The following is a 27527-nucleotide window of genomic DNA, read 5'->3' as shown; positions in this document are numbered from 1 at the left end:
GACAGAATTGACTTCTTGGACCTGGAACTATACATATACAACTGGAGAATACAATCCACGCTCTATACCAAACCCACATCTGGAAATAGTATACTTCATGCAAAGAGCAACCATCCTCAACACATCTTACGTAATATACCATACAGAGAATTCCTAAGAATCAAAAGGAACTGCACCCAAGAAGTAGACATGAAGAAAAATGTGGAAACAGCAGTTGGCAAATTTCAAGCAAGAGGCTACAACAACATACAACTCAATAAAGCACTCAAAAAAACAAAACTGTTATCCAGAAATGACCTTCTACAAAACAAATCAAGAAACCTTGAAAAACAAACCAAAAATGCAATCCGATTCATATCATCATACAGCACGAACCACATGATACTAAAAAAAAATCTTTAAAAAACACTGCCATTTATTGAAACCAGACAAGGATTTAATAAAATATATTGAAGACCAACCAAGTTTTACATACAAAAGAGCCAAGAACTTGAAACAAATACTTTGTCCCTCAGATTTTGTAAAGGAATCAGCAAAAACAGGAAAAAATAAATTCTAGTCAACGGACAGATTGAAAGGCAACTATAAATGTGGTACATCTAACTACTGCAAATACTCGGAGAATGGAAAAAAGAAAATATTACCAGATGGAAAAAAACATGAGATCCAGGACTTTATCAACTGAAACAGCAATCATGTAATTTATGCTATTGAATGCATCTGTAAAAAACTCTATGTGGGCAGCACGATTAGAGCCTTGAAAATCGGGATATCGGAACATTTGAGAACAATTAAAAATCAAGATATCAGATTTCCACTAGGCAAACACTATGTAACAAAACATGATGTATCAAACATAGAAGGGATAAGATTCTTTGGACTGGAAATTGCTCGAACCATGGCAAGGGGGGGGGAGCAGAGAAAAAATATTACGTCAGAGGGAAGCAATTTGGATTTGCAATTTGTATTGCTGCAATACAGGTTTGAACTCCGACACGGAAATGGGACACTTTCTATAAAAAAAATCTTTTTTAAAATATGCAAATTATGCAATGTTTGGCAAATTATGTAAAATATGTAATGTTTTGTGAAATATGAAAATATAATCGCCAAAAGAAATGTCATTCACTTAATAAATCACAAGCGTTTATAACAATTATCAAACTCTATATATGCTGTCAGACAATTGAATTATATTAGGAGCACTCAACATAGCTGCTTCAGAATAACAAGAAAACCAAATGATTATCAGGGATAATTATGGAATTAAGGACAATTGGAAAAGTAAATGTCAAATATCGCACGCATGGCTTTTCACAGCAAATTAAAAAGCCCACTTACTAACAAACATAAGCTGTCGTAGCATCACCAAGGGATTTCTCTGTATATCATAAATAATTACATAATACAAGTGGGCCCGTATTTATAATTAGCATGTCAATGGAAATTCAAGCCGATAAAGTAGTAAATCAGTATGAACAACATTCGCCGTGACGTCATCAGGCATGCACAGCAAGTAGAAACCCGGCGTGTAATGACGTCATCACGCTTTGGCGTAAAGACATATACAAATACACGGCCATTTTGAATCATCCGTATCGGCAACCACGATCGGATGTATATCAAGGGATCTAAGGAAGCAGCCTTCCAGAAATACGTCTTCAAATCCAGAAGGTAAGCCATTAGATTCTTTATGCATTCTTACAGCATGCATAGATAAATAAGGGCAAACAAATAACAGCGGAATTCTCGCCTTTTTTACCATTAGATAATCAACAAACTCTAAGAGACAGAGCAAGATGCAAATAAAGCTGTAATTCGGCGCCCAGGAAAACCAATTAAAAGTGAACCCAGATAAAAGAAAGTAGAACCCTCAGAATGAATGGGAAATTTCTAATATGACTAATATGACTAATTAGAAGTAAGTATAAATTATGTCATAAACAAATTACACTATTATTTACTCAGTATATACGGGGCCCAATAGAATCCAATACAGAACGATTCAAATAACTATTGTTCCCTTACCTTTTAAGTGAGACCATCAAATTAGACCCACAACAACCCTCCTGATGAACCGTCTAGGAGGACGGAGAAACACGTGTAGAGGGAGATAAGAGGGAGAATTAAGTGCACCTTGCAGATATTGTATATATTGGCATCAGTTGCATATAGATCACAAATTTGAGAATGGAAGTTTAAATTTGTGTTAAGGAAAAAGTGCATACACTCTGTATGAAAACAATACGCACTTCAAGGAAACCTAAGACTGTTATGAAAGTACAATTTGATGAATGTACAACTGTTAAGAAAGCACAATTTTATGTATCAGCATTGAGAACTGATAAAAAAACTTTTTTGGGAGCGCACCCAAGAGTCTCTGTAGATCACTCAAATTCAGCAATTAAAAGCACTGGTCAGTCGCAGTGACACAGAGTGAAGGTGCTGCAAACTAAAAAAAAAAAATGTTATTACTAGGTAACTCGCCATAGTTGCCACAGGCTGGGAATCAATATTACTATCTTTGTTGATATTCCGTTTGTTGAGAAGTTCTTGTTGTATTCTAGTAGTTAGTTTTGTTAGTGGGTTCATTCTGTTTAAAACTAATTTAAATAATTTCCTTTTGAGAAGGATTGCATTGTCTATGAGAGCTTCCAGGATTAGTTTTCTGTGGTAGGTTTTAAGGGTTGAGCATGATTTCTCTCCTGTTTTTATAAGGTTCTGAAGGACTCTGTGGCAGATATTTTTTTTGTAAAATAATTTTTTTGGTAGGATTTCTTGTGGCTACATTAAGATTTATAGATGCAGTGTTCGCATTAGTAGTAGCTGCTTTCTTTTTAAAAACTGTCTGTTTAGTTTTACATTTTGAAAGAGGAGTCAGTTTCTTTACTGCAAGCTGCTTTAGTTTCGCTTAGTGACTATTAGCTGTTTTGTTTGAATTTTTGAAATACATTCTGCTAGAGATGGATGACTATTTTGTACACTTTTTTATTTTGATTTGCTCTATTTTTGCGTTGCTTTCTACGGAGTGGCTTTTCGATAGCCATTCTTTGGTGTCTGTTGGAGAAAAACTGTCTGGGTTGGGACGTTGTGCAGTGTATGTGTGCATTGTGCATGAGTGTCTAAGTATGATGGTAGGCATGTATATAGAGGTGTATGATTGTTGAATGGGCTGTTACTTCAGGTTGGGATGGCTATTCTCGTATTTGTGTGTTACTATACTGGTGTTGAGATAACAATACAAAGTGTGCACCTGTTGAGGTGCAATTAGTAATACTGAATTTAATGCTGTAGCGTTGATACAATTGTTCTACAATACTAGAGTTTTACAGTGTTTGAGTAACAGTTAGAACATTATGACAGCATTGCACTTGCTTTGTTGGATGCAAAGAGTAGGTTTCTTCTGGGTTCTGTCTTGTACTTCAGACGTTGCTGGTTTTCACGAGTGGTCTTCACTGCAATTGTGAAAGAAAGAAGTTAGTACATATGTGTGTTAATGTCACAGTAATTTCCCTTGAAGAATAGATTAGTTACATTTGCAAAAGTAATTATTTCTAGGAAGAGGTACTGTATGTGTTAAATTGCATGCTTTGTATATGAATGGGGATTTTGGAGCATCAGCTTCATTCCTACGGGGGTTAGGCATTTATGGAAGGGGTAAAGCGACTCCACCCTTGTTAGGCAGAATCCTGTGCAGTTCCCTTGGGGAACACTGAAAAAAGATTAAGACTACAGAAGTAAGCAGTAAACCCAATTGGTAGCAGTCTGCACCACCCAGATTTACCTGGTAGCTGTGGCTGAGCAGTCAGACTTCTCTCCAGATGAGTAGGGCAGTATATAGAGTATACACAATAGGGCTAAAAATACAGTAGAGCAAACAAACACGGACCAGAGCTTTGTATAAAAAGTATATAATTATTTATTTAAAACACACTTTAGGCAATATACTAGCACTCTAAATCAAAAGCAAGTTAAAACACAGTCAGGTAAAGTATACACACCTCCCTTGATAACTATTAGACAAGTCAGAGTTAAAACAACACAATTTGTTAAACAGATGTGAGCGCGTAACCTGATGGCACTCCAATAGTTCAGTTAAAGGGAGAGAAAAAGGCAGAGCATAGAAATAAAACGGGTCCCAACACTTTTAGGAGTTCTCAGCAAGGGAAAAAAAGGCAGTATACACTGTAGAGCCAAAGTTCAGAGGCCAGGCCCACTTTAAATGGAGCAAAGCGAAATGTGCCCAGGATCACACGGTTTAAAATGCACTAAAAGTATTTGCAGAATGTTCAAAAGAGGTTGGGGTGATTCAAGAAGGTGAAGTTAGAAGGTCTGGGGCCAACCCAGTTGGAAAGCCAAGGATTTAAGGGTCACCTTGGGCAAACCGAAGAAAGGGAGGCCAGGCAGGACACAGTACCTTAAAGAGAGAGGAAGCTCCAGCGGTGGCAGTTGTTCCTGGCAGTGGTGGCAGTTCGTTGTTTCGACCAGGGGAAGAGAGGATCTCGTCGAGGAGGAAACGTGGAGTCGTTGCACTGCACAGGGATGAAACCAGCCACGGAGTCCGTCGATAAAAGGTGTCTTTTATTCGCGGTCAAAGTGGTGAAGCCTGGCTATCCGGCCGCCGGAGTGCTTGGCACGGGCGATTCGACTAAGAGACGTCTTTGGAAGGCGAAAGGGGTGAACTTGTTGGTCCCACCAGCTCAGAGGAAGAAGACTTGTCCAGCAGAAGATCTTCTCTTGTCGTCAGGAAAGTGGTGAGGTAGTTGCAGCAGGGCTTCACCGGTGGTGTCTTCGTTGCAGATGGCTCAGCTTCTCCCCTCTTTGGATTCTTAGGTCCTGTGGTGACTTCTGAAGTTCCAGTCCCAAAGCCCCTGCTTTTATGCAGAAAAACCCCCATTCAACGGCCTAGCTGTCACTCAAACATGCTAAGTGGTTAGCTGGGCGGCTCACCACTTGGCCAATAAGAATAGAGTGTGACTTGAGTTGCTAAGGCAACGCAGTTCAGGGTGCCAATTCCCCTCCCCACACATCCTGTGGAACCCAGACAGAGTGGCACCATTTGGAGGGCTTCTGTGCAGAAGCCCGCCAGAAAGTGGAACAAAGGACTCGACCTTGGTTAGAGTTACAAGACGGACACGAACGCCATTTTAGAAAAGAGTCCTGGCAAAAAGACCCAACTGTTGATTTAATATTAAATAAATAAACTGGCGGTATCTTTAACATTGCACCAAAAAGTGGTGCATTTAAAATCAATGGGAAAATCCCATAGAGGATATTCCAGTGGAATATTTTGCGTGATAACCACTGCCACCAGCCAGAAACTCGACAAGGGGGGACTGGACAGTACCCCCTTGAAAACAGACCCAGGGGCAATATAATTAACCCCTTCCAGTACTTCCACAATATGATGGTTTGTACTGGTTCTGTTCACAATTTAGGACTAACAAAGTCAATGTTGACTTTATATGCCCTGGGAGACAGTAATCAGTCCCAGGGTATGGAGTCTATGTTTGGGGTCACTATGACACCCCTGTGTTACTGCACTGAGGGTGCTGTGTAACACACACATAAAAAATAGATGATACCCTATGGAGTAAAATCATGCCTAAGAGTGGGAGGAAAAGATCTCACTTTTAGCAGGAGAAAAAAAAGAAAAAAAAATCCAGCAAAGCTGCTGGGGGACTCACTAGGTTTGGGAAATTAGTCTTATAAGAGAATTCTCCCTAACAACCCTCCGATTTCTAACCCACCAACAGGTTGGGACCTTAATGTGGTACTTGCTAAGCTCATGCCCCGCCCCGCCCCCCCCCCCCTTTGAGCCCATGCACAAGTCTATTCTCAAACATTTGACTTATAAAACTGCCTTCTTAGCAGCCATCACCTCCATAAGAAGGGTCAGTGAAATTCATGCTCTGCCAGTGCAGGATCCTTTCTTTACTGTTCATAAGGATAAACTGATTTTACGCACTCACCCTAGGTTCTCACTGAAGTTCATTTCAAAATTCCATGTTAACCAGTCTATTGAGCTACCGCCCTTCTTCCAGGTACCCAAAAGCTCTGCTGAGATGAAACTCCACATACTTGATGTGAGGAGGGCGGTCCTCTACTATGTAGACAAGTCCAGACCGCTAAGAAAGGCAGATCAACCGTTCGTCTCCATAGCTCCAGGCTGAGAGGGAAATCGCGTATCTAAAAATGCCATCTTTAAGTGGATAGTCGGATGTATCCAACTGTGCTATTCCCTTTCAGACAAAACACTGCCTTTTACGTTGAGGGCCCACTCTACAAGAGGTCCTGGAGCCACTCTGGCTTTCATTGCAAATGTACCCCTTGACCCCATTTATCCCTCTATTCACACCTTTACTCAGCACTACTGCATTGACACCCATTCCAAGACAGATACTCAAGTGGGACAAGCGGTTCAAAGATATTTGTTCACTTGTGACCCTTCTCACATCCCACCTCCTTCTTCTAACACTGCTCACTAATCTACGCACAGCATGTGATCTAAGCAGATTCCACAAGCCTCAGAAGGGATACATTACTCACTGTAATCATATTTCTGATGCTTGTATCTGCTTAGATTCACATGCGCCCACCCTTCCTCCACTCTGAGAGAAGGCGCATGGATGCTTGTAGTCTTATCTATCTTATCTGCTTGAATATTATTATTATTATTAATACTCTGTACTCGCAGTACTCCTCCTGCTACCTCATGTCAGAAAATAAAATACAATCCGAGGGTCCTACACGCATGAGGGATCATGGGTACAGTGGATGTCACACTAGTGATAGTATTACTGGCACACCCTAGTTCGACGCCCCTTTTTGATTACGGTGAGTAATGTATCATATATATATATATCAGAGGGTAGACTGTAAATGCATCTAAAACATAGCCGCACTGATAAAAAGTCGAACCATATCAAAGGCATTCTTGCTGTGCAAACAAGTAGTCCTTTATTTATTCAAAGATTGGACAAGGAGGGTAGCAGCAAAGAAAACACACAGGAGAATGACGCGTTTCACCCTACACAGGCTGTCTGGTATACGTGATAGAAAGAGGACTATACATTTATAGAAAGCCTGTTTCTTATGAGTCCATCATTGATGATCTTGCCAAAAGGTTGCTACCACATTTTATAGACAGTTCTATGTTTAAAATGTGCTGCCATGTTGGAAAGTGCATGAAGTCTATACATGTGAATTATGCTACCTTGTCATAGTATGTGTAATCTGTACAATTTGATGGTTCAGTGCAACAATTGAGACAAAACATGCCATAATTTTCATATTGAGACCGCCTGGGAGGAATATTTCAAATTTTTCAAATTTGAAATTACGAAACAGAAATATTTCATATCGTCACAATCTCAATACATAAAATACAAAGTGCAAAGTAAAAACATCAGAATACTTTCTAATATATATAAAATGGAAAATACAAAGTGCAAAGTACAGAGCGTCAGTGTGCTCTTTGATTTGAAGTTTTTTTTATATATGTATATATGTCTATCACCATACCCTTTGGCACTATTATTCTTAAGAAGGTTATATCTCATTATTTCATCGACATGCTTCTCCTGCAGATAGACTACGTGAGGGATGCAATGTATACGTGTTTTGATTTAAAGTACATGTTCCGGCATGATACATTGCACTTAGTGCGTTGGCGTTTTCCATTCGCTCGTAGACATTATCCCCTTTGGGTGAACCATACATAACATGCTATGTGCAAAATGTATCATATGCATGTGAATAGTTTGAAAACATGCTCAATGCATAATAAAAGCAATGAAGATGAGCAGTACTATACCCTTGCGGGCACTAGAGTCTGTGGTTATGGGTGCAAACATTTAGTTTAAAATACATGTTCCGGCATGATACATTGCACTCAGTGCATTGAAATAGCGTTTTTCCATTGGCTCGTAACCATTATCCCCTGTGGTTGAGCCATAAATAAAGTACTATGTGCAAAATGAATCATAACCATATAGATAACTTGAAAACATGCTTAATGCACCAGTAATAATACAACAAAGATGAGCATTGCTATACCCTTGCAGGCGCTGAAGTCTCAGTGTGTATGGGTGCAAACATTTGACGCCCAACACTTAATGAATAAATCAATTGTTGGTAATATATTAAGTGTCCATAGTTCGCTGTAGTGGGTTGATTTATCAATAAGGTTCTATATACCTAAATTGTTAAAAAGCAATGTTGATGAGCAATAATTGACCCTTACAGGTGACTCAATTTATATATTTGCAGAAAAAACGACCGTCAGTTAACCCTTGTGGGCGCCAGGAACAAAATATGTCAGTGGTCACTGCATGTATACTAAAACAGCAGCCGTAGTTACACCCTGGGGGATGGTGGATGTATCACCATATATTACAAAGGGAAAACTTTCAAATACAGATATGCAAACGAAAAAATGCAAACTGCAGACAAGTATGTATATCGTCCTGCTGCAAAACTCTAGCCCTATATTTTCAATTTAAAAAAAGGAAGAATGACAAATTTGCATTTATCTTTGATTCTGAGAGCAAAGTATCTATTTAAAGTGTTGTATGCTTGTTTAGACCTCCTGGTAGATATATTTTAAAATAATGTATGTAGCATATTGGCCTGCTACTATGCTATGTCCTCTTACATTTAAAAGTTAGTGCATGTGATTAAGAATATATTCAAAAAAAGAAGGTGCTAACAAGATGCAGAAGCAAAAAATACATTAAAAATATGCCTAGAAACCTCTACAAAAACTAAAGGAGAAATGCTTAAGACAATACTATAGAATTAGTAAGGAAGTATGCTGTTAAAAAAAGCACACATTGTCAAAAACTTGATATTGGTCCCAGAATTACTTCACATACATCTGATTGAGTAAATTAATTTCCTGCACAATTTCATCTTAATCTCCCACAAACATACACAGTTCCTTGTCACGGTTGTGACCTCCAGGAAACTTGGTATCAAAGTCCACGATATGTCTTGATTCCACTTTTCTAAGTTTCCGAAGTCTGTCCGCACCTCTTGGGTGCACTTTCACAGAGTCAATAACAAAATATTTGAACAACCTAATGTCGCTTTGATGTCCATCTTCAAAATGCTTTGCAAGGGGATAGGACATGTCCCGATTTTTAATTGCACGTAGATGCTGCAAAATGCGTAGCCTTGCTGCCAATATACCACGGGTTACAGGCACATGTGATTACATAAATTGCAAACTGTGTAGAGCATTTAAGTTCCTTTTTGATTGCAACTTCGGTTTTAGTTTGTGGATGGATGTATTTACGAGTATTGATCCAAAAGTGACATGCTTTACACTTAGCACATGTGAAAAAGTCTTGTATGCATTTAGTTAACCAGTTGGTTGTTGTCTGTGTATATGTTGATTGAAACATACTCGGTGACAACTTTGTCTGTATAGAAGGAGGCTTCCTGTAAGTAACTGTGGCATTTAATGGCAGATGATGACTGATATTCTTATCTCGTTTAAGCAGGTGCCAGTACATTTGTTTCCTTGGCTCCAGAATTATATGTGGTGATAAATCTGATGGCATGGTCTTCTTTCTCTTGTATCTTTTGTTTATGAGAGGTTTCTTTGACAAGTATCATTTCCCTAGTTTTGTAGCAGCTACGATCATATGCTTTACTTATAATACCCTTTCGGTACCCTTTTGCTAAAAAAGCTTGGTACTGCTCTTTTGGCATTCGTTTCCCAGATCAGATTCTCAATACAATTTCTCTTGATCCGTAGAAACTCACCGTAAGGGATGCTGTTTATAAGACTGTTGGGATGTGCACTGGTTGCATGTAAAAGGGTATTGGTGCTTGTATCTTTTCGATGCAACTCTGTAGTTATGGTGCCTTTGATTATTTTAACTTTGATGTCTGAATAGACTATTTCTGACCTATGATGTTGTTCGGTAAATTTAAGATTCTGTTGTCCCTGATTTAGACAAATCAAAGAAACGCATCCAATCACTCTCTGTTACGTTCCAGATAATAAAAAGGTCATCTATGTACCTTTGCCATACAATTACCTTTTCCGTATGTCTTTTCTGATCATTTGAAAACCGGGCTTCCTCCCACGCGCCCATGTATAAATTGGCAAACATCGGGGCTACTGCTGTTCCGCAAATTTTATTATAATACACATGATTAAACACAAACGTATTGTGGGTCAGAATAAAAGAAAGCATGTCTAACAGCATTTGCGAATGTTCCCGATAGCTAAGCGATGTAGTCGACAAGAACCTTTTGACTGCTGCAAGACCTTGTGAATGTGAGATACAGGTGTATAGGGAAACAACGTCTAGTGTTACTAGAAGAAAATCCTGTTGCTAAGGAATGTGGCCAATTTGGTTTAAAAAGGCTGTAGTGTCTTTGGTATATGATGGTAATGTTTCAACAAAGGGAAACAGTGTCCACATATTTTGATGTATTTCCAATAGGCAGTCGATTGACGCCACTATTGGCCTTCCTGGTGGTCGGGAAATTGATTTATGGATTTTTGGTATAAAATGTATAATCTGAGTCATTGGATGGTCTTTGGTCAGAAATGTATTTTCCTTGATGTTGATGAGACCTGAATCGTACCATGTTGTTAGTTTGTCATCGTACTCCGCTTTATACTGGGGATATGGATCACCGGGTAATTTTACGTAGCTGCAAGTGTCTCTTAGTTGCCTATTTGCTTCCCTTTGGTAGTCTTTGGTGTTTAACACTACAACATTGCCACCTTTGTCCGATGATCTCACTGTAATGGATCTGTCAGCATGTTTTTCCAGTACTTCATGTTCAGGTTTCGTCAGGATTCTATCTGATAGGTTTATCACTTCCATTACATCATTAATTATTGTCACTTCTTGTTTTTTCCAGAGCGTGTCTGACGGCCTGCTGACCCCGTTTTTTTCTTCCTTTGTCCCCTGAGTCCCCTTGTTGAACTCCTCTTGCTTGAGTTTGCTTTGGGAAGTTTTTGCCTTTGTTTTGATTTTGCCCTTGTGGTGTTTTGCCCACCTAATGTAACAGTCTAATTTCTTCAAAAATATTTAGTCTAATGGGGGTATCCTCATTACTGGAGATTGAAATGTCTGTGGAAGTACTTGCAGTTTCATCTGTATCTCATTCAGTTAATAGTGCTTTGGTCCTTGGTGTCTGCTGTTTTCTGAATACCCTTGCGAACATTATCATACTTTCTCGCAAAAGTTTAAATACAACCTGTAGCATAATCTTCCTTGTCCCTTAGGACATTTTTGTTTCCGCTCTTATTTCTTCTTCATATTTACTCACATTTTTCTGCATCAGAGTCTTCATGTTATTTCCTCTTTCTGCATCAGAGCCATTATATACTTCCTTCTCAAGGTCTTCAATCTCTTTAAGCGCTATTGTTCTGTCATTCTTGGCATATTTGACCAATATTGTCAGCATTTTGAAAGAACATTCGGTAGTTGCTTCCCCCCACTCATTCAACATCGCTGGGTCAGGATCTTCATAGGTTGGTATTATGAAGATTCTAAGGCCTCTTGGTATCTATATATATATATATATATATATATATTTTGTACGTAGCAATTGCCTGGCAATGGCAGACAAGAGATGGCTTACCCAGAAATTCAGGAAACTAGAAGATCTGCTCTGGTGAATATTTCTTTCAATGCCAAACTCTGTTGGGTATGAATTAGGTCGCTTGACTTGAGCGGTCCTTAGATTTGTGAAAGAAGTGTCAAGAATCTGAAAGTATTTTGGCTATCTAATTAATGATTACTTGACACACGTAGGTGTATTGAATGTTATATCATTGCATTACTGTTTTATAGGAAGTAAGATAATGTAGCATGAATGTTATGCAAGAATAAGTATTTTGCATGTGTAGGATTAGTATTATCTATTGTGTACGGTTTCATTTTAAGTTTTGTGCTATAAACAAATACAAAATAATAGGAATGTTCAAGTGGCAGTAAGATGGCACAATGAGTTCCACCCTTGCCCCAAATATCTGCACTCAGCCTCTAGGGCACAGGTTCACGTTCTGACTGATCTGGTTCAGCCCTTCATCTTTCTGAGTTTATTGAATTGTCTGCCATTAAATTGCATAATTTGTATTACAGCGCTTCGAAATGGGACAAATTTAACATGAAGTTTGCTTAAAAGTGACATCATTGTATGTGTTTATCCAGTTTTTAATTCCAGTGATAGTACAGTGATAGTGGACAAACGCTCTTTCTTTTTTCTTTGTGAGGTAACTTTCTATGCTCATTGAACAGCCATGTTTTTCTGCATAAGTTCACCTTCCTGTTTGCATACAATAGCTTACAGTGTGATGAATTTTCTCGTGATTCTTGCATTTTGTATTGTTCATGCATGCTGTTTTTGTTGTTTTATTCATTAGGCTGTCTGGATATTAACTCTTCTGTGAAGGGTGCACGCTTTGTCCGGTTCTGCGATGCTTTCAACATTCCTCTGATCACTTTTGTGGATGTGCCAGGATTTTTACCAGGTAAGGGCTCTGTTTCTATTCTTTACCAATAGTTGACACTGGTACATTGTAAGATGCAGGAAAACCTGCAGGGATGATATTTCCCTGTTGATCACATGCAACACTGTTATAATTACTATCAGTGCAGTACTGAAGTAAATGTGAACATGTATCATGTGATTCAATTCGGGTAGTGTTGAAAAAAACTCACAGCCGCAACATTGCTGGTGATTCATTTTTTTACCAATTTTTAGTACAATACATTAGCAATATCCTTCTTTGAAAGAAGCTGCAATTGAGTCAATTTGAGTATACAATTTTCTCAAAATGTAACTCACTGATTTACACATTTTGCGGCATGGAAACAATATTGTGGCACAAATGTGTACATTTTTAAGGTTATGTTACATAACAATACTTATAGGTAGCTACTAAGCTTAGAGAATTCAATTTCTAATGTCTTCATTGAGCCTCCTGTTTGGAAACGCTCTCTCACAAAGGCAATTGTTGCTCAAAAGTGAAATTAGCATTAGGGCTGTAGGCCCTGCATAACAGAAATTGACATGGATTTGTCTATCTGACAATTACTTAAGTGGCATAATGTGGAACATTTGGTGGCATATTTAAAAATGACAAATGTACTTTTTTGTTGAGAGCTGGATGATACGATTTTAAATTTTCAATGTGAATGCTCAAGTCAACACTTGTTTCAAAAGTTCAAGGTTTCTCAGGACCTATGAAGTACTATGTTTGCATCATAGTGAATGTATTTAGGTAAAGTGACATAATACAAAACGTGTAAGAAACAGAGACCTATTAATGATGGGATTTAGAAATTGGAATGTCTTTAAGGTTGCATATTTGAAGCAAGAGGATGTTGCATTCAATTCATGCACGATGCTGCTACTCGCACACATATTCCTTTGTCTGCGTTTTTATGTATTAATGGAATATTAGCTTGCTTGTCTACTTTTCACAGTTTTTCATCTTTTCCTCTTACATAAAAACATGTTGTAGAAAGGGAGACAGACTATGGAATATGGTGGGATGTAGATAATGTTCCAGAAAGAATATATTGGTTGGAGCTAAGGTTCCATTTAGATGATGTTTGTCTGTGTATGGCTGCACATAAACTCTGTGTCTCAGTTGTTCAAACCAATGTTTAGTTGCCAAACCTCTTTACGTTTAATTTACAGCCATGTGTGCATCATATTGGTCACAATTGCTGGTGATGTGTGTAAGCCATCGCTTTGTGATTTACTGTCCTTTTTGACTGTCTTCATGCCAGGTTAGTAGGAAATGGCTATATGTGGTAATACCTCTTCGATGGATCTGGCCAGGGCCCAGAAAGTAGACTGTGTGCATGGAACTGCTTTGGGCTGTCTAAGGGGCTGCAGACTGCACCAATATACACCCCAAACCTTGCCTTAGGTCATGAATGTCCCTTTGCTGGTTCTTCATGATGAAACATCCCCCAAGAATTTGAATGTTGCAGGTCCCCTGAAGGTGAACTGGGCTTATCCCAGCCCACATTTCTTTTTATGTCAAGTGAGAATCTGGAGCCTTTCCTTTAGTTGTCCACTGAAGCCCTAGATCCGAAGCACAAGAGGTCGCAGAGGGGCGCTGGAAGACTGCTGCTGAAACAGCCATTTCCCAAGCCATCTGCTGAAAGTGAAGTTCTGCTCTGTCAGTGGGGAGAGCTTCCACAGTGCTTCGCTGCGGTCGTCCTCCCAGAGCACTAAAGAGTTGTGGACATGTAGCTGGCATCCATAATCTGAAGAGGAGACTTCTCTTGTTGCCTGATCTCACGAAGCCTGGGGCTCTAAATCCGCTAGGTTGAGATTCTATGCCCCAGTCAATGCAAGATCCAGGCAAGAGGAGAAGTTCCTTCTGGGCCCTGCATGTCACTTTTTTCTGCTCTCTCACAAGTAGAGGGGTGCTGCTGGAGCCTTAGTCCTTAGTCGTCATGACTGCAGATCCTGGTATCTTATTAAATTTGGTAAGCGCAAGTCCAGGCCCGGAGGCATCCGGGTGCTAAAGGAGAAACCAGAGATGAATAGTGAGGGCCGCAGATGGAGAGACAATTAACAAACTCAGTTAGATTTTAAACAGGAAAGTCTTTAAATTATTTCTAAAACGGAGCTGATTGGGAATATCACAGAGTTCTTGTGGAAGAGAATTCCACAGCATAGGTGCTCGTACTGAGAAAGAGCAACCTCCAGCCCTGGCCTTCCGAAAGCGGGGAACAACCAGAAGATTCTTATCACTTCAGCACAGACTGCAAGGTGATAGACTAGTTTCTGTTGCATAAAGGAGGGGCCAGACACATGAATGGTCCGATGACAATGAATAAGGATTTAAAGAGGATCTGTTTCCTAACCGGAATCCAATGGAGTTCGGTAAAAGGTTTGGAGCAAGGTGCTCCAGCTTTGGAGCAACCAAAGGCAACTGGGCAGCCACATTCTGAAGTCTCTGGACTAGGTATTTGGGTTGTCCCAGCTAGATCCCGTTACAATAGTCCAGAGAGCCCATGATAGATGATTTTACCCCTGTAGCACGGTAAGACTGCTGCATTTTTTGCTTTGCAGGAGCAGGAAGAGGGCAATTTGATCATGAGACTCTTGACCTAAGGACACGGGGGAGCGGGGGTGTAACGGAGGGGGAACATCCAGATTTTCAGGCCAGAAGTCAGAGTTCCAAACGGAGGATGGGTCAGCGGTACCACTGATAAGAACCTCTGTTTTGCTGCCATTGAGTTTCAGCCAATTCTCCGTCGTCCATGTTGCGATCGATGAAAGACATTCCCTAAACTGAGGTTCAACGAAGAAGAATCAACGCGAAAGAGCAGCTGAGTGTTGTCCGCATAGGTGTAAACGTGGACACCAAAAGACAAAATAAGGTCCGAAAGAGGTTGGATATAAAGATTTAATAAAAGTGGTGAAAGAAGAACCCTGGGGGACACCACAAGCAACCATGTGTAGAGGGGAGGAGAAAGGAAATAAACTGTTTTCTGACGATCTGAGAGAAACCGGACGAACCAATCCAGAGTGGGCCCACCAAGACTGGCCTGTTCGAGGCGTTGAATCAAGGTGGCATGGCCAACGGTGTTGAAGGCCTCGGAGAGGTCTAGGCGAATTAAAACTCCTACCTCTCCATGGTCCTGCATCAGTGCCAAGTCATCAAGGACTGAAATCTTAAGATTCGTTTTCCATAGTGGGCCTAAAACCTGCTTGGAAATCGTGAACATAGTGGTTCGACTTGAGAACTCGAGAGTTGAGGTTTTACAATGATTTCCATAAGCTTCATAAGTGCGGCAGAAGCAAGATGGGGCAATAGCTGTCTGGGGAAGATGGATTCAGATGAGGCTTTTTTTCATATTTTATTGGGTTTTACAGATAAACACAACAGCAACAACATTGTAGTGATCGGTAATCGCCCCAACACAAAAACACAGTTCGAGTTGTATGTCAAGGGAGAGTGTGTATTGGTAACCTGCTCCCTGTTTTCCATAACCTTGCCTATTCGCGGTAATCAAGTGGGGTCCCATGCTCTGGGCTGCTTTGGCTGGAGTCTATGGGTTAATAGTGGGCTTCCTTGAAGCCATCTGGTGAGTGGGGGCCTTCTGGTGAGTGCTGGGAACTTGACTGCGTAGTCATTAAATGGGTCCCAAATGTTTAGGGCTCTATTCAAAGCTGAACGGATTGTGCCGTGACCTTTTCGGCAACCGCGATGTCCCAACACTTGGACCACCATCTTCGTTTTTCCATAACCTGGCCAATGCGATTTTTGCTGCAAGGAGTAGGTGCGTGCATAGACGGGGAATGTGCCCTGAGACTGGGAATGCCTCCCCCCCCCCCCCCCCGTTTCGCCCAGAGGAATAACCCCAGGATCCCAGGGGATGGAGATGAGGCTTTTTTAAGAGGGGAGGTACGATGGCCTTTTTCAATGTAGATGGAATGGAGCCAGTAGAAAAAGAATGACTGATGGCAGATGTGTAAAAAGAAATAAATGTGATGGAAGCGATTGGATCATATGCAACGGTATGGCATCATCAGGTGAGGCAGATTTAAATTGATTGAGAGCCTTAGACACAGTGGCATCTGTGACCGGTTCAAGCAGAAAAGGTTGAGATGGGATTTTTGGATCACATATAAAGATTGTGTTAGTGCAGGAGGGGTCTTTTTTTAATTTTTTTTTTATATTGATTTGGTTACAAAAATGAAACCTTTAAATACACACTTATGAGATAATACAACACATGTTATAAATAAATAGATAATTCATAACACTTTTACAATATATTTAAAAACTAACGACATCAGTTTTAATATATTGTTCACAAAAACAATCTATATCTGTATATGTTACAGTTTAAATTTCATTTTTATCAAGGTTTACCATTACATTCTTATTCATTGAGGTCCGTTTATTGAGTTGTCAATCCGAGAAGAGGATCTTGTAAGAATCTTATTAATGCAAGAGTCAGTGCAATGTGTACGCCATTATACATTTTAGACCACATCATTTTGTGTGTTTTCAGTAGTCTATAAATGACTTGTGCAAATATAATTTCCTTTGCTCGCGTAGGGCTGAGCATTGGATTAATATATGTTTCAATGATTCCGGTTCCGATACATTTTTACAGTGTCTACATGCTCGTTAATTCGCAGATGCATTAGTTCAAGTCCCCATTAGATCTTTCATAGGCCATAAGTTTGGTCTCAATCTTAAGAACAAATACCTGTACTTTTAACATATATAATTCTGGAGTATTCAACGGTTTCCACAAGGGAACACCACTTTGAATACTTTTGACATTTTAATCTAGTCTGGTGCCAATCATACCACTGCAATTTGGTTTTCGCTTTCACTGGATTGTTTATCAACAGTTCTATCGATATATTGGCGACTTCCATATAATGAGTAGCAAGCTGTACCCACGGTTCCAGTGAATTATCAAAAGTAGAGAATGCTAATGTGGCAATGACCCTTAAAAATTGGGTTTGGGTTCTTTCACACTTTTTCTGTACATTGTTAAAATTGTCCACACCACGATTATGTTCAGTGATAAAAGTCCCAATTCATATCTAATTATTGCCATTGGTTGGCTTGGTGGAAGTATTAGTACCTTTTTCCAGTAGGCACCTTCGAGTTTTGTCCAATACAACACTCCTTGGTACACTCGGGTTTCTGCACTGTATGTTAAAATCAGGACTGTTTTTTGTCTGTAATAAATAAACAGAGGTTTATAGGAGAGCTTTCCATATTCTTGATGAATCAGTCTCGCTTGAGATGCATTGGAGTTTTTTTTTTTTTTAAATCAATATGGTACGGAAGTTCAACCGATTATTCGCCAGAAATCCAAGATAGCAATACTCATTCACCACGCACACAGGGCTGTTATATATTTTCCAGTTAAAAGCAACTTTTCTTTGCTTCAATTTAGACGGATTAAAAGTCATTACTTTAGTCTTTTCCAAGTTTATAAATGAGGAGTTTTTGTTCATACGCTTAAAGCTCAATCAATGCGTTTTGTAAACCTATTGGAGTTTTAGAAATTAAAACTAAATTGTCAGCATATAAAAGCCAGGGTATCTTAAAATCACCTATTTTTAGTGAATCCGATCTCACTTTATTAAAACTTTTGCCAATATTAAATTAAAAAAAGTTAGAGTTGCCTCTAAAATACAGCCTTGTTTTAAACCTCTGTGTATAAGAAGGCTGGTAGAGTAGGCCATCTTGGTTTAATCCGAACTTGAACAGAAGTGTTGGTATAAAATTGTGAAATTCGAGCTAATCTATAATTCAAACAATTTGCTTTCTCCAGTTTCATAAATAACAATTTCCTTGAGATAGAGTCAAAGGCAATTTTTAAATCTATAAAAGCCATGTTAATAACTTGCCCTGTGAGCCGACTTCGGCGCTTCATTGGTGATAGTGCTAGCAGGTTTACTGATGTGCTAAGACCCGCAGAAAATCCTGTTCGAAAATTATCTCTCAGATGCAAAGATTTTCCCAGGGATGTCCAATAGTGCAATCGGATGATAATTTTGAGGTTGAGCACGATCTACCTTTTTATAGATGGTAATTATTGATTTCATCCATGTGGGCAGTATTTGCTTGGCTGCTAGTATATCCTTAAATAGATCAACTAATATTTAAGCCCAAGCGTCAGGTTGACTCTTGAAAATTATATTCGTCAAACCATCTCTACCCGGAGCTCTGGACCCAGTCATTTTCCAAATCAGTATAAGAATGGTTTATGGTCATAATCTCGAAAAATAATCTCGAAAAAAAAGTCGCATTTTTTTTTAATGACGTTTTTTATTTGAAATGGGGGGTGTTCCCCCTCAACCCCCTTTTTTAATTTTTTTTTTTACCATTTTTTTTTAATCCCAGACCCCAAAATAAATATATAATTAAAAAAAGAGAAATTAGACTTTTTCTGTCTTTTTTTTCGACCTTATTGTTGTTCGAGATTTTTTTTTTGAGATTTTGACTGACTACCTATAAGAATATCATCTTTAAAAAAAAAAAAGTATAGTCATTAGATACCCAGGGAATGGCATAAAGTTTTTGATCTTGTGGTTGAAGGCCATATATCTGCTCATAGCACTGTTTCCACACAGCTTCATGTACAGCATTGTTTTGAAAGGAGATTGATTATCTTGAACAGCACTGTTGAGTGTTGCCCAAATTTGGCCCGTATTTTTAGATTCAATAGATTTCAAAATCTGTTCTCCGTCATTTTGCAAGACTTGTGCTCGGTGAGTCTTACACCAATTCCTATATTTCATTTTGATCTTTTGTGTCGGAGCTACTCGTCGGGCAACCTCTAAATGGAAAATGTCCCCGATATCCTTTCGGAGTTGTGTTTTCTTATCGCTAACAGCTTGATCAAACTTATATTTGTGCTTACAACAAATCTCAGAGGGCTGAGGCAGTTGTAGTTCAAATAAACTCATAATTGCAACACATTTACCTTCACTTTCTACTATGCATTAATGAAGTAAGATTTCTTTACTATCCATATAAACTTGTTGACATTCTAATGACTGTCGTCCACCTGGATCTATTCCCGCCTCCTGGTAGATCAACTTGTGGTGAATAATACCCATTTTTAATCTTCTGATCAGCACATATCCAAGTTAAAGCCAACAGATTGTGGTCACTCTGTGATTGAGTTATTACTTCAAAGTATGTTACTCTATTAAACATGCTTCTTTGTACAAATATGTAGCCAATACATGAAATGGAGCTACCACGCCTCCATGTTGGCCTTGGAGGAATATTATTCTGACTAAGCCATTAACCATAATAAACTATATCTCTTTCATTAGTGATGGCCAATGTTTTGAAACATCTGTTTCCTTCGGGTCTATTATCGGTTAACAGTTGATGTTCAAATCCCCGGCTATCAACACCTGCAAAATGTTTGGCTCATTATTGATCAAGTCAAGCATTTGAATTACACTCCAGAAACATGCATTGTCTGAAATCCTGCGTGGTTCTAATATATATTCAATACTGCAAAGGACTCCTCCTCAGATTTAATCTTGGCAAGTTGGATGTAGGAGTTTGGTGAAGCCCAAGATTCCAAGGCTAGGCCACTGCTGGATTTCACAGCTATCATAAGACCTGAGGCTGGCCAACCCATGATTCCTCTTGTTGCAGGAACTAGGGTAAGAGTGATCTTCCCATACGGGCGCTTCTACAAGCCAAGTCTCCTGTAGTAATATATAAAAATATTTATCTGCTTTCCCAAATAACAGATGCCTAAAACCCCTTGTATTCCAACTTACCCATTTATAGGACTCCTGCAGGGATTTCATGAGATGTTACATGTTTCTTTTGTTATTTAGAAACTGCTGTGGTCTTCTCGTGTTTGGCCCTAAACCCACTGGGCAACCAAGTTGTTTGACTAATCTTGTGTCATTCGAATTATCATTTGAATAAGTAATTTGCAATATGTGGATTTCTTTTACATCTGAATAGGGTTTACTGCTTCTGGGGTCATTTCTTCTGTTTGTATTAAAAACATTCGTATTAGACCCAGCACTTAACCTTTACATTCTGGACTCTTCAAGTGCTTGCTTCTGAATATAAACTAACTGTACCATTGCTAGACTTTGATTAAAAATATAGTCTTGTGACAGTATAAAGCCCAATATAAAGAATTCTTCTTCGCTAACCACAAAGTATTCAAAATTAGCTCTGATTGTATCCATAGTCTGGCAATACTCCGATCCCGATCTTGTAGGAATTCAACATGTAATATCGTTGCTTTGCAAATATTCTAAAGCATGTATGTGACTAAAGATATTTAAAATGCTTGCTCTATTTAGGACATATTTTGGATATGTTCCACGCGACATTGTACCATTAACAAATTACAATTTGATTGCAATTTAGTCAATTGTTTGTCATTTTCTACAATATTGAAATTTATCAAGGATTCACTCATTTTCACCAGGTCTCTCGCAGGCACACTAAGTGAAACCCTTGGGTCAAAAAGGCTAGGAATTTATGATGATTTAAAAAAACTCCGACATGGGGCATATATAGATTTTTCAATTTCAATTCTTCTTTCTTATAAAGTAGATATTTCACTTTGTTATGCCATTCCTGAAGGGTAGGTCTCTCAACATCTCTCTTGGCCTCAGCCTTCCAGATAAGGGGCGTATTTGGGCTTTTTACGCAGTAAAATACTGTAAATAAGCCCCATTTTATTTTTATTTTCGTACCATTTCCGCAGGTACTTTTTTGTGAATTCCCCTATTCTTTCTTTCCAGCAGATGGCGCTGGCACACATATTTAGCAAATGCTAGCTTTGTGTGACGGAGCAGGACGATTAGGCGCGCCAAGGTCGGGGCAGGAATGTTTCGCCACCGATATGTTTTGGCGTGAGGGGCTCTGTGTGATCAGATCCTGGCATGGCACATGTGCATGCCATTTACACATTTACAGCAGCAGCGCGGAGGAGTCCCAGCTCGTGTCGTGAACTTTGGTGGGCCATAGCCATAGCCATAGCCACAGCCCCCAGCCACGCTGCAGCTTCAGGGGCCATCTGACAGATGAGATCAAAAGATGCGAGGCCAGGATTTGTGTGTGCATGGCCCTCTTTATGGGGACGCGGGGTGAGGGAGCTGGGTGTCTGTCTGTGTTTGAAATGTATTTAAGCACACCTAATTCTCAGCAGATCCATAAGAAGATCCACGTGGGTCGCATAGGATCACACAAGTTGGTCACTTGGAGAAGTTGGTATTCCTGTCCCCTGGTTGCAAAGGCACATCTCTGGACGCGATTTGATCTCCGTGAACGCGCATCCTCAGTGCTTTAAAGCGCGGCATAAACAGGTATTTGTGCATCTGTACTGAGGACTACCCAAAACACACGATTCACAGAGCCACCTTCAGTGTTATTGTTAGGCACTAGACACAGCTCCATCAGTGCACCTCAGTATTTACTGTTGCCGGGGCTATGACTTTTCTCTGTAACACGCTACAGACATGATGTGCAGATCTCAAGGCTGTAAAGGGACGGGGAGCCTCCCCTTTTAAGCCCACTTCCAACTTTGCCAGTGCTCCTCATATCGGCCTGCCCGTTCTAGTACCGCCCTGTTCTTTTTCGCATTGCATTTCGGATGCACCACGCCATGCTTTTTCAGGCATGGGGCCAAACACACAATCACCTTCAGTTGTGCCTGGCAACGCTTTCTGCTATTTCATTACTAGGACCACCACGCACACAGCACTGCCCCTCAACAGAACCTACCCAGGCGTATTTGACAGAGCGGATAGCTCAAACCAGTCAGGTAGCTCAGTAGATTAATGCACCCGCAGACTGAAGCGAACAGGTTAGGATTCCGGGGCGTCCACCCGGAACTGTATGCTTTCATGGTCGATAAAATGACTACCAATTAATGTTGAGACTTATTAAGTGGTGAAACTTTGAAAAATTTAACGGTGAAGCAACCACCGACGGACATTGTGCCATTGAGCTATAAGGGACTGTTGGAAAAGCCACCAGTTGACATGTTTCCATTGGGATGTATGGGGACCGGCGGAACAACCACCGACGGACATTCTGACATCCTCACTCCGGGAAAGATAGAAAGTCTAAAATGTAATTTAAAAGATGTATTTTTCCTCTGGTGGAAGCCCGGAGAGCTGTATGCGCTACACATGTTACGTATATCCATCCACAAGGCACAGGGCGGTTGCTGTGACAGCCGCACTGGGAAGTTGTGTAACCTGACTGCAGAGGTATGGGTTTCGTAATATGGCGTGAAGCGCTGCACATTTGCACACCCGTATCCGGTTGTAAGATACAACTGAAATAAAGAACTGGACTGTGCTCAGTATCCAGTCAGTGCTTGTTTAAAAACAATACGACAACAACTGGAGCTAGTAGAACCCATGTGTAAGCAGTCCGTTGGAATATGAACTAGAGAAGAAATAAACATCCTCCAGCAATAGCGGACTTTCGTTATCGTGAGCTGCACTTTCACCCTGCTTTCACCAAAATTCGACAGCATACATTAAAGGCAAGCAAAAAAGAACGCACCTTCTTTTTACACAACTGACAGATGTATAACTAATCACACAGAAATTCATACCAAAGCTACGTACTTTCCTTGTATGGAGTTTTCAACCAGTGGTCACTTGACCCGTTGTGTCCACAGGGCTCTGGAAGTGTATTTGGCGTGAGGGCGTTTAGACGTGGCTGCAATGTCAGCCACGTCCAAACGTCCCTCGTGCCAAATCAACGGCACCAGAAAGGCTTCTGCGCCAAAATGGACACGCCGAACTGGCTGCCGCACCGAATCGGCCGCGCCGAAACAGCGGTGCCAAAAAGGGGTGTACCGTTGTGTGAACGGAGCAGGCACAATTTGGAGTCCTCTATATGCTGCTGTTATTCTTCGAGAATGTGTGATAGCTCAGTGGGGTAATGCACCCGTTTAAGAGAACTATGTGAAAACATGCTGCATCAATTTCTTGCACGCAAATCTCCTGACTCTGTGTTCAGTACAATACACTTTACACGCATTGCTGCGTTGCACAGGAAAATGACTTCAAACATCGTGTGTGTATGGGTGTGTGCACATAACATACACAGAAATAACGACCACACAATATACTGCTCACGCAACATGAACCAACCGTCAACATAGATTGCACACACACGACCAGACGTGATGGCAGTCACGCTGAATGCACTGCATATACACATGGAGCATGGTCATGTGCCATGCAGGGTTAGAGCCAGGCTGTCACCCGCCAGGTCATAACTTCTATGCACGATGCGCGTGCATGCCATGCAGCAGATACAGCACACAGCTGCATCTGTGTACGATGTGTGGTAGATTAAACATTCAAGGCTTCTAATCAGGTACTGACCCTCTTAGCCACGCCAGTGGGGCCGAGCAGAATAGGCGATGCATAAGTGAGTGGCAAGCAGCCCCCTCCAGACACAATGACGCTGCCCCCAGACTCTGGCACATCTGAAACCTCGCATACTCCCTCCTGGCCCCATCCCCCACAGCCACAAATGCCCTTTGCCCCCCGTGTGTCACTGCAACGTAACTGGACAATATTGATTCTGTTAGCAGGCCCTACTAGGGCGCCAGTGGGAATGGGCACCCCCCCCCACCCCACTATGTCGTCTGAGAGATCTTATCGCCCACTGCCAGGCGCAGGCAGGACTGTGCAGACTTTGGAGAGCAAGACACCAAGAGCTGGGGAGCAGCAGGCTTGGACTGGCCTATAGGGCAATGCCCGAACCAAAAACACAAAAACCTAGTGTGGGCCAGCTTATATGGTCAAAGTGGGCCACTTTTTTGCTCCATGTGAGCCAGTTTGATAAGTTACTTCATGCAGCTAGCAGTTCTGAAAAGTATTACCAAATAAACATTCTTTAAAATACACAAATGTGCATCACATTTGATCAAAAACGTCCCCTTGGGTACTACACAAACAGTTCTGTCACAAAAAAAATGAATAGCCATTTGAAACTCTGGACCAGTTTTTCATTGGTTCGCGAGGCAATTTTATACCCAGTCCGACCCTCGGATCAGGCGCTGCGTCACGCGTGAACCAGTGCCAGTATAGGCGTACGGCTTGGGTGAGCAGCATGTGGGCAGTTGGAACTGGAGGAGAGTGCAAGGGTCTTGAAGTGCCGAAGAAGAGGTGAGTTTGGAGTTTGTGGGCGTGGTGGTCGGTGCAGGGAATGGTCAGCAGTGAGCAGCAAGAGACACCGACACTGATGGGCAGAGCGCAAAGCTTCCACGGTAGATGCGCTAGCACGACTGAGCAGTGAGAAACTAATGGCAATGTCGGCCATGCGGGAAGCTGTCGGTGCCATTGGGGACTTCAAGCTCCTATCCGCCGAGTCCTGACCCGAACCAAATCCGCGCACCTGATGTGACTGGGATTGCAGTGTTCACTACTCAAGGAAGCCTGTAGATAGACCACAACATTATCTCAGAGAGAAAAGAGCCTACAAGGATCTTTGCGGCTGCATATAGCACCTACAGTCGCAGGCTCTTCGCCGCAGGCGGGCGTGAAGGGGGGCATTAAGCAGGCAACACTTGCACAGCACGCCGCCATTACGGGTAGACAAGGGGAAAATCATAAAGGGGGGGGAGAACAAAGTTTAAACCAAATCCACAAGAACAATTCTATCCGAATGCAACACGTTAACTGGCACAGTACCTGTCAACGTGCTGCATTTCAAAAGAATTATGCTTTTAAAATGTGTTTCAGACTTAAAGGAGAGAGTTCACTGATTGTAACATTGAAGCTGCACTGGAATAGTCTAATTACAATGAGTAATGAAGTTAGATGCCCCCTACACAAGTAAGTTTGCCACTCCTCCACCGTCTCTGAAGTTAGTGCCCCTCTCAACATTTGAAGGGTTAGCCCCCACCTAAATTTTAGTCTAGGTGCACCCCTGAATGTGCGCACTTGCATTTTGTTAGGCAGAGAGGTGAGGGAAGCCTTTCCCCAAAACTGGCGGTGTTAAAGTTTTACTGTGTTTGTTCAGAAAAATGTACTTGGAACAAACGCAGTACAACTTTAAAGCTGTTACTTTCAAGAAAGACTTCCATCACCACTCTGCATATTGCGCTTTAAAATATACTATTCGATAGTATGTGTTGGATATGTTTTACTCTCTTGCAGAGGAGAAAACTAATTTTTACACTCTTGATATTCCATTTACTCTCTAATTTGAAAAAGCATGCGTAAAATACTCCCACCTCAAAATCTTATCTGGAGCACTGATAGAGCTCATTTACGTCGGGGGCTGAGGTGCGCTAGAACGGGGCGAGCAGACAGAGACAATTCACGCTGCGGAGATATAAGCAGTATGTCCACGAAGCTCAAGGGAAAAGGGGGGAAGAGTCCCCCACTCCTCGGGAGAAGCACAGAGCCCCCTTCAGGCGATGTGGCCGGCGCAGGCGGCAGGAGTGGGAGCCGGGACAGTCGGAGGGAAGATGGTAGAGGTTGCCATTCCAGGGGAGGCAGAGGATCTGGCACCCTTGCCCAGACAGGAACTCCTGGGGGAGCTGCACGCCCTACAGGCGAATCTAACGAAAACCTCTCAGGAACAATTCCAGCTAATGCGCAATGACTTGATTGAAGCCATTGGGGAAATGAAGCAAGAGATGCGCCAGCTGGGGGAGAGGACCGATGTGCTGGAGGAAGGCCTGCAAAAGATGGGCAACGATATCTTGGGTAACAGTGAGGCTATAGAAAGACTGGATGTCGCCACGAGAAATCTCGAAATTCAGATGGAGGACTTAGAGAACAGATCTCGCAGGATCAATATAAGAGTGAAATCGCTGCCGGAATCAGTCCCGGATAAGTCTTTGAAGGCGGTGTTTCGGGGCATCTTCGCTGACATCCTGGCCGAGGATAACCCTGAGGCTCTGGAGCTAGATCGGGTGCACAGAACCGGGCGATTGAACAAGGGCCAGTCAGCGAGACCGAGAGATGTACTAGCAGCGTTCTCCAGATACGCCCAGAAGGAGGCGGTCCTCAGGGCAGCTAGACCAAAAGAGCCCATAATGTATGAGGGCCAGCAGATTGCTCTTTTTCAGGACCTGGCGGGTATTACACTCGTGAAACAGAAGCATATGGGCCCACTGCTGAAGGTCCTCAATGAAAAGGCGATTTGATATAAATGGACATTTCCATTTGGCTTGGCCTTCGAATGGGAGGGAGTCCAGCGAAGGGTTACTTCCTTACAGGAGGGGGCAGGCCTCCTGGGATTAGACTTGGAGGAAGCTGCTGCAGCCATGAGCCAGAAAAGTGGGCATGGCCGCCCTAGGCCCCGACCATGGGAATGGACAACTGTTGGTGACAGAAGGCGTAGAGGATCAAGACACAGTGAACTGCAGAATAAAGGAAAGCCGGGTTCACCCAGCTGCGAGAATAAGTCAAAGCCCTAACTTGTGTTGGGTTTATCTGAGGTAGTGGGCCTCAATAAGGAGGATGTAGGCTGACTGGTTACAGGGGAGCAAACATGTGGGAAGCCGAAAGGGCGCTGTTATCCGTATTAGGTATGGGGAAAGACCGGGAAGGTGTTAGCCTTCGGGGGGGTATGGGGGGGAGAGGAGTGGAGGGAAGAGTGGGGGGAGGTGGGGGAAGGGGGGGAGCAGAGGGGGGAGTAGTTGGGGGAGGGCAGCTAGCAGTTGGCTGAAGCGAAGGGAAAGGGGGCACTCTCAGGTTGTGAGGGGGTTGAATACCCCCCTTAAAAGGAAAAAACTGGAGCACTTTACACGGAAAGAAAGGCCAGTCTTCATGGGGCTCCAGGAGAGACACTTGAGGTGCTCAGACCAAGGCAGATTAAAACTGCGTGGTTTCGACCAGATCCTCCATGCCCCCGGTCAAAACAAATGAAGGGGGTGGCTTTAGCTATCAGAAACACGGTGGATTTTAGAGTCTGTGACGTGATCAGGGATAAGGAAGGGAGATATTTAGTAGTCAGGGGGAAATTCCAGGAGGCCCCATATACTCTGGCCGTAGTTTACGCCCCCAAC

The 27527-nt window shown here is 41.6% G+C and overlaps 1 protein-coding gene across 2 annotated transcripts in view; it reads left to right on the top strand.

Annotated features, from left to right (window-relative positions):
* PCCB (propionyl-CoA carboxylase subunit beta) overlaps positions 1-27527 on the top strand; it is a 1121578-nt gene that overhangs the window by 603912 nt on the left and 490139 nt on the right. For both annotated transcript variants that reach the window (XM_069618020.1, XM_069618019.1), the window contains exon 11: positions 12398-12505. In XM_069618020.1, the coding sequence (XP_069474121.1) occupies positions 12398-12505 (108 nt within the window). The remainder of the gene's footprint in view (positions 1-12397; positions 12506-27527) is intronic.

Source organism: Ambystoma mexicanum, chromosome 10, assembly GCF_040938575.1.
Source record: "Ambystoma mexicanum isolate Mex_15411 chromosome 10, UKY_AmexF1_1, whole genome shotgun sequence".
NCBI classification, from domain to species: domain Eukaryota; kingdom Metazoa; phylum Chordata; class Amphibia; order Caudata; family Ambystomatidae; genus Ambystoma; species Ambystoma mexicanum.
The sequence above is the reverse complement of the archived record's forward strand: the minus strand, read 5'-3'. Positions and strand labels throughout refer to the sequence as shown.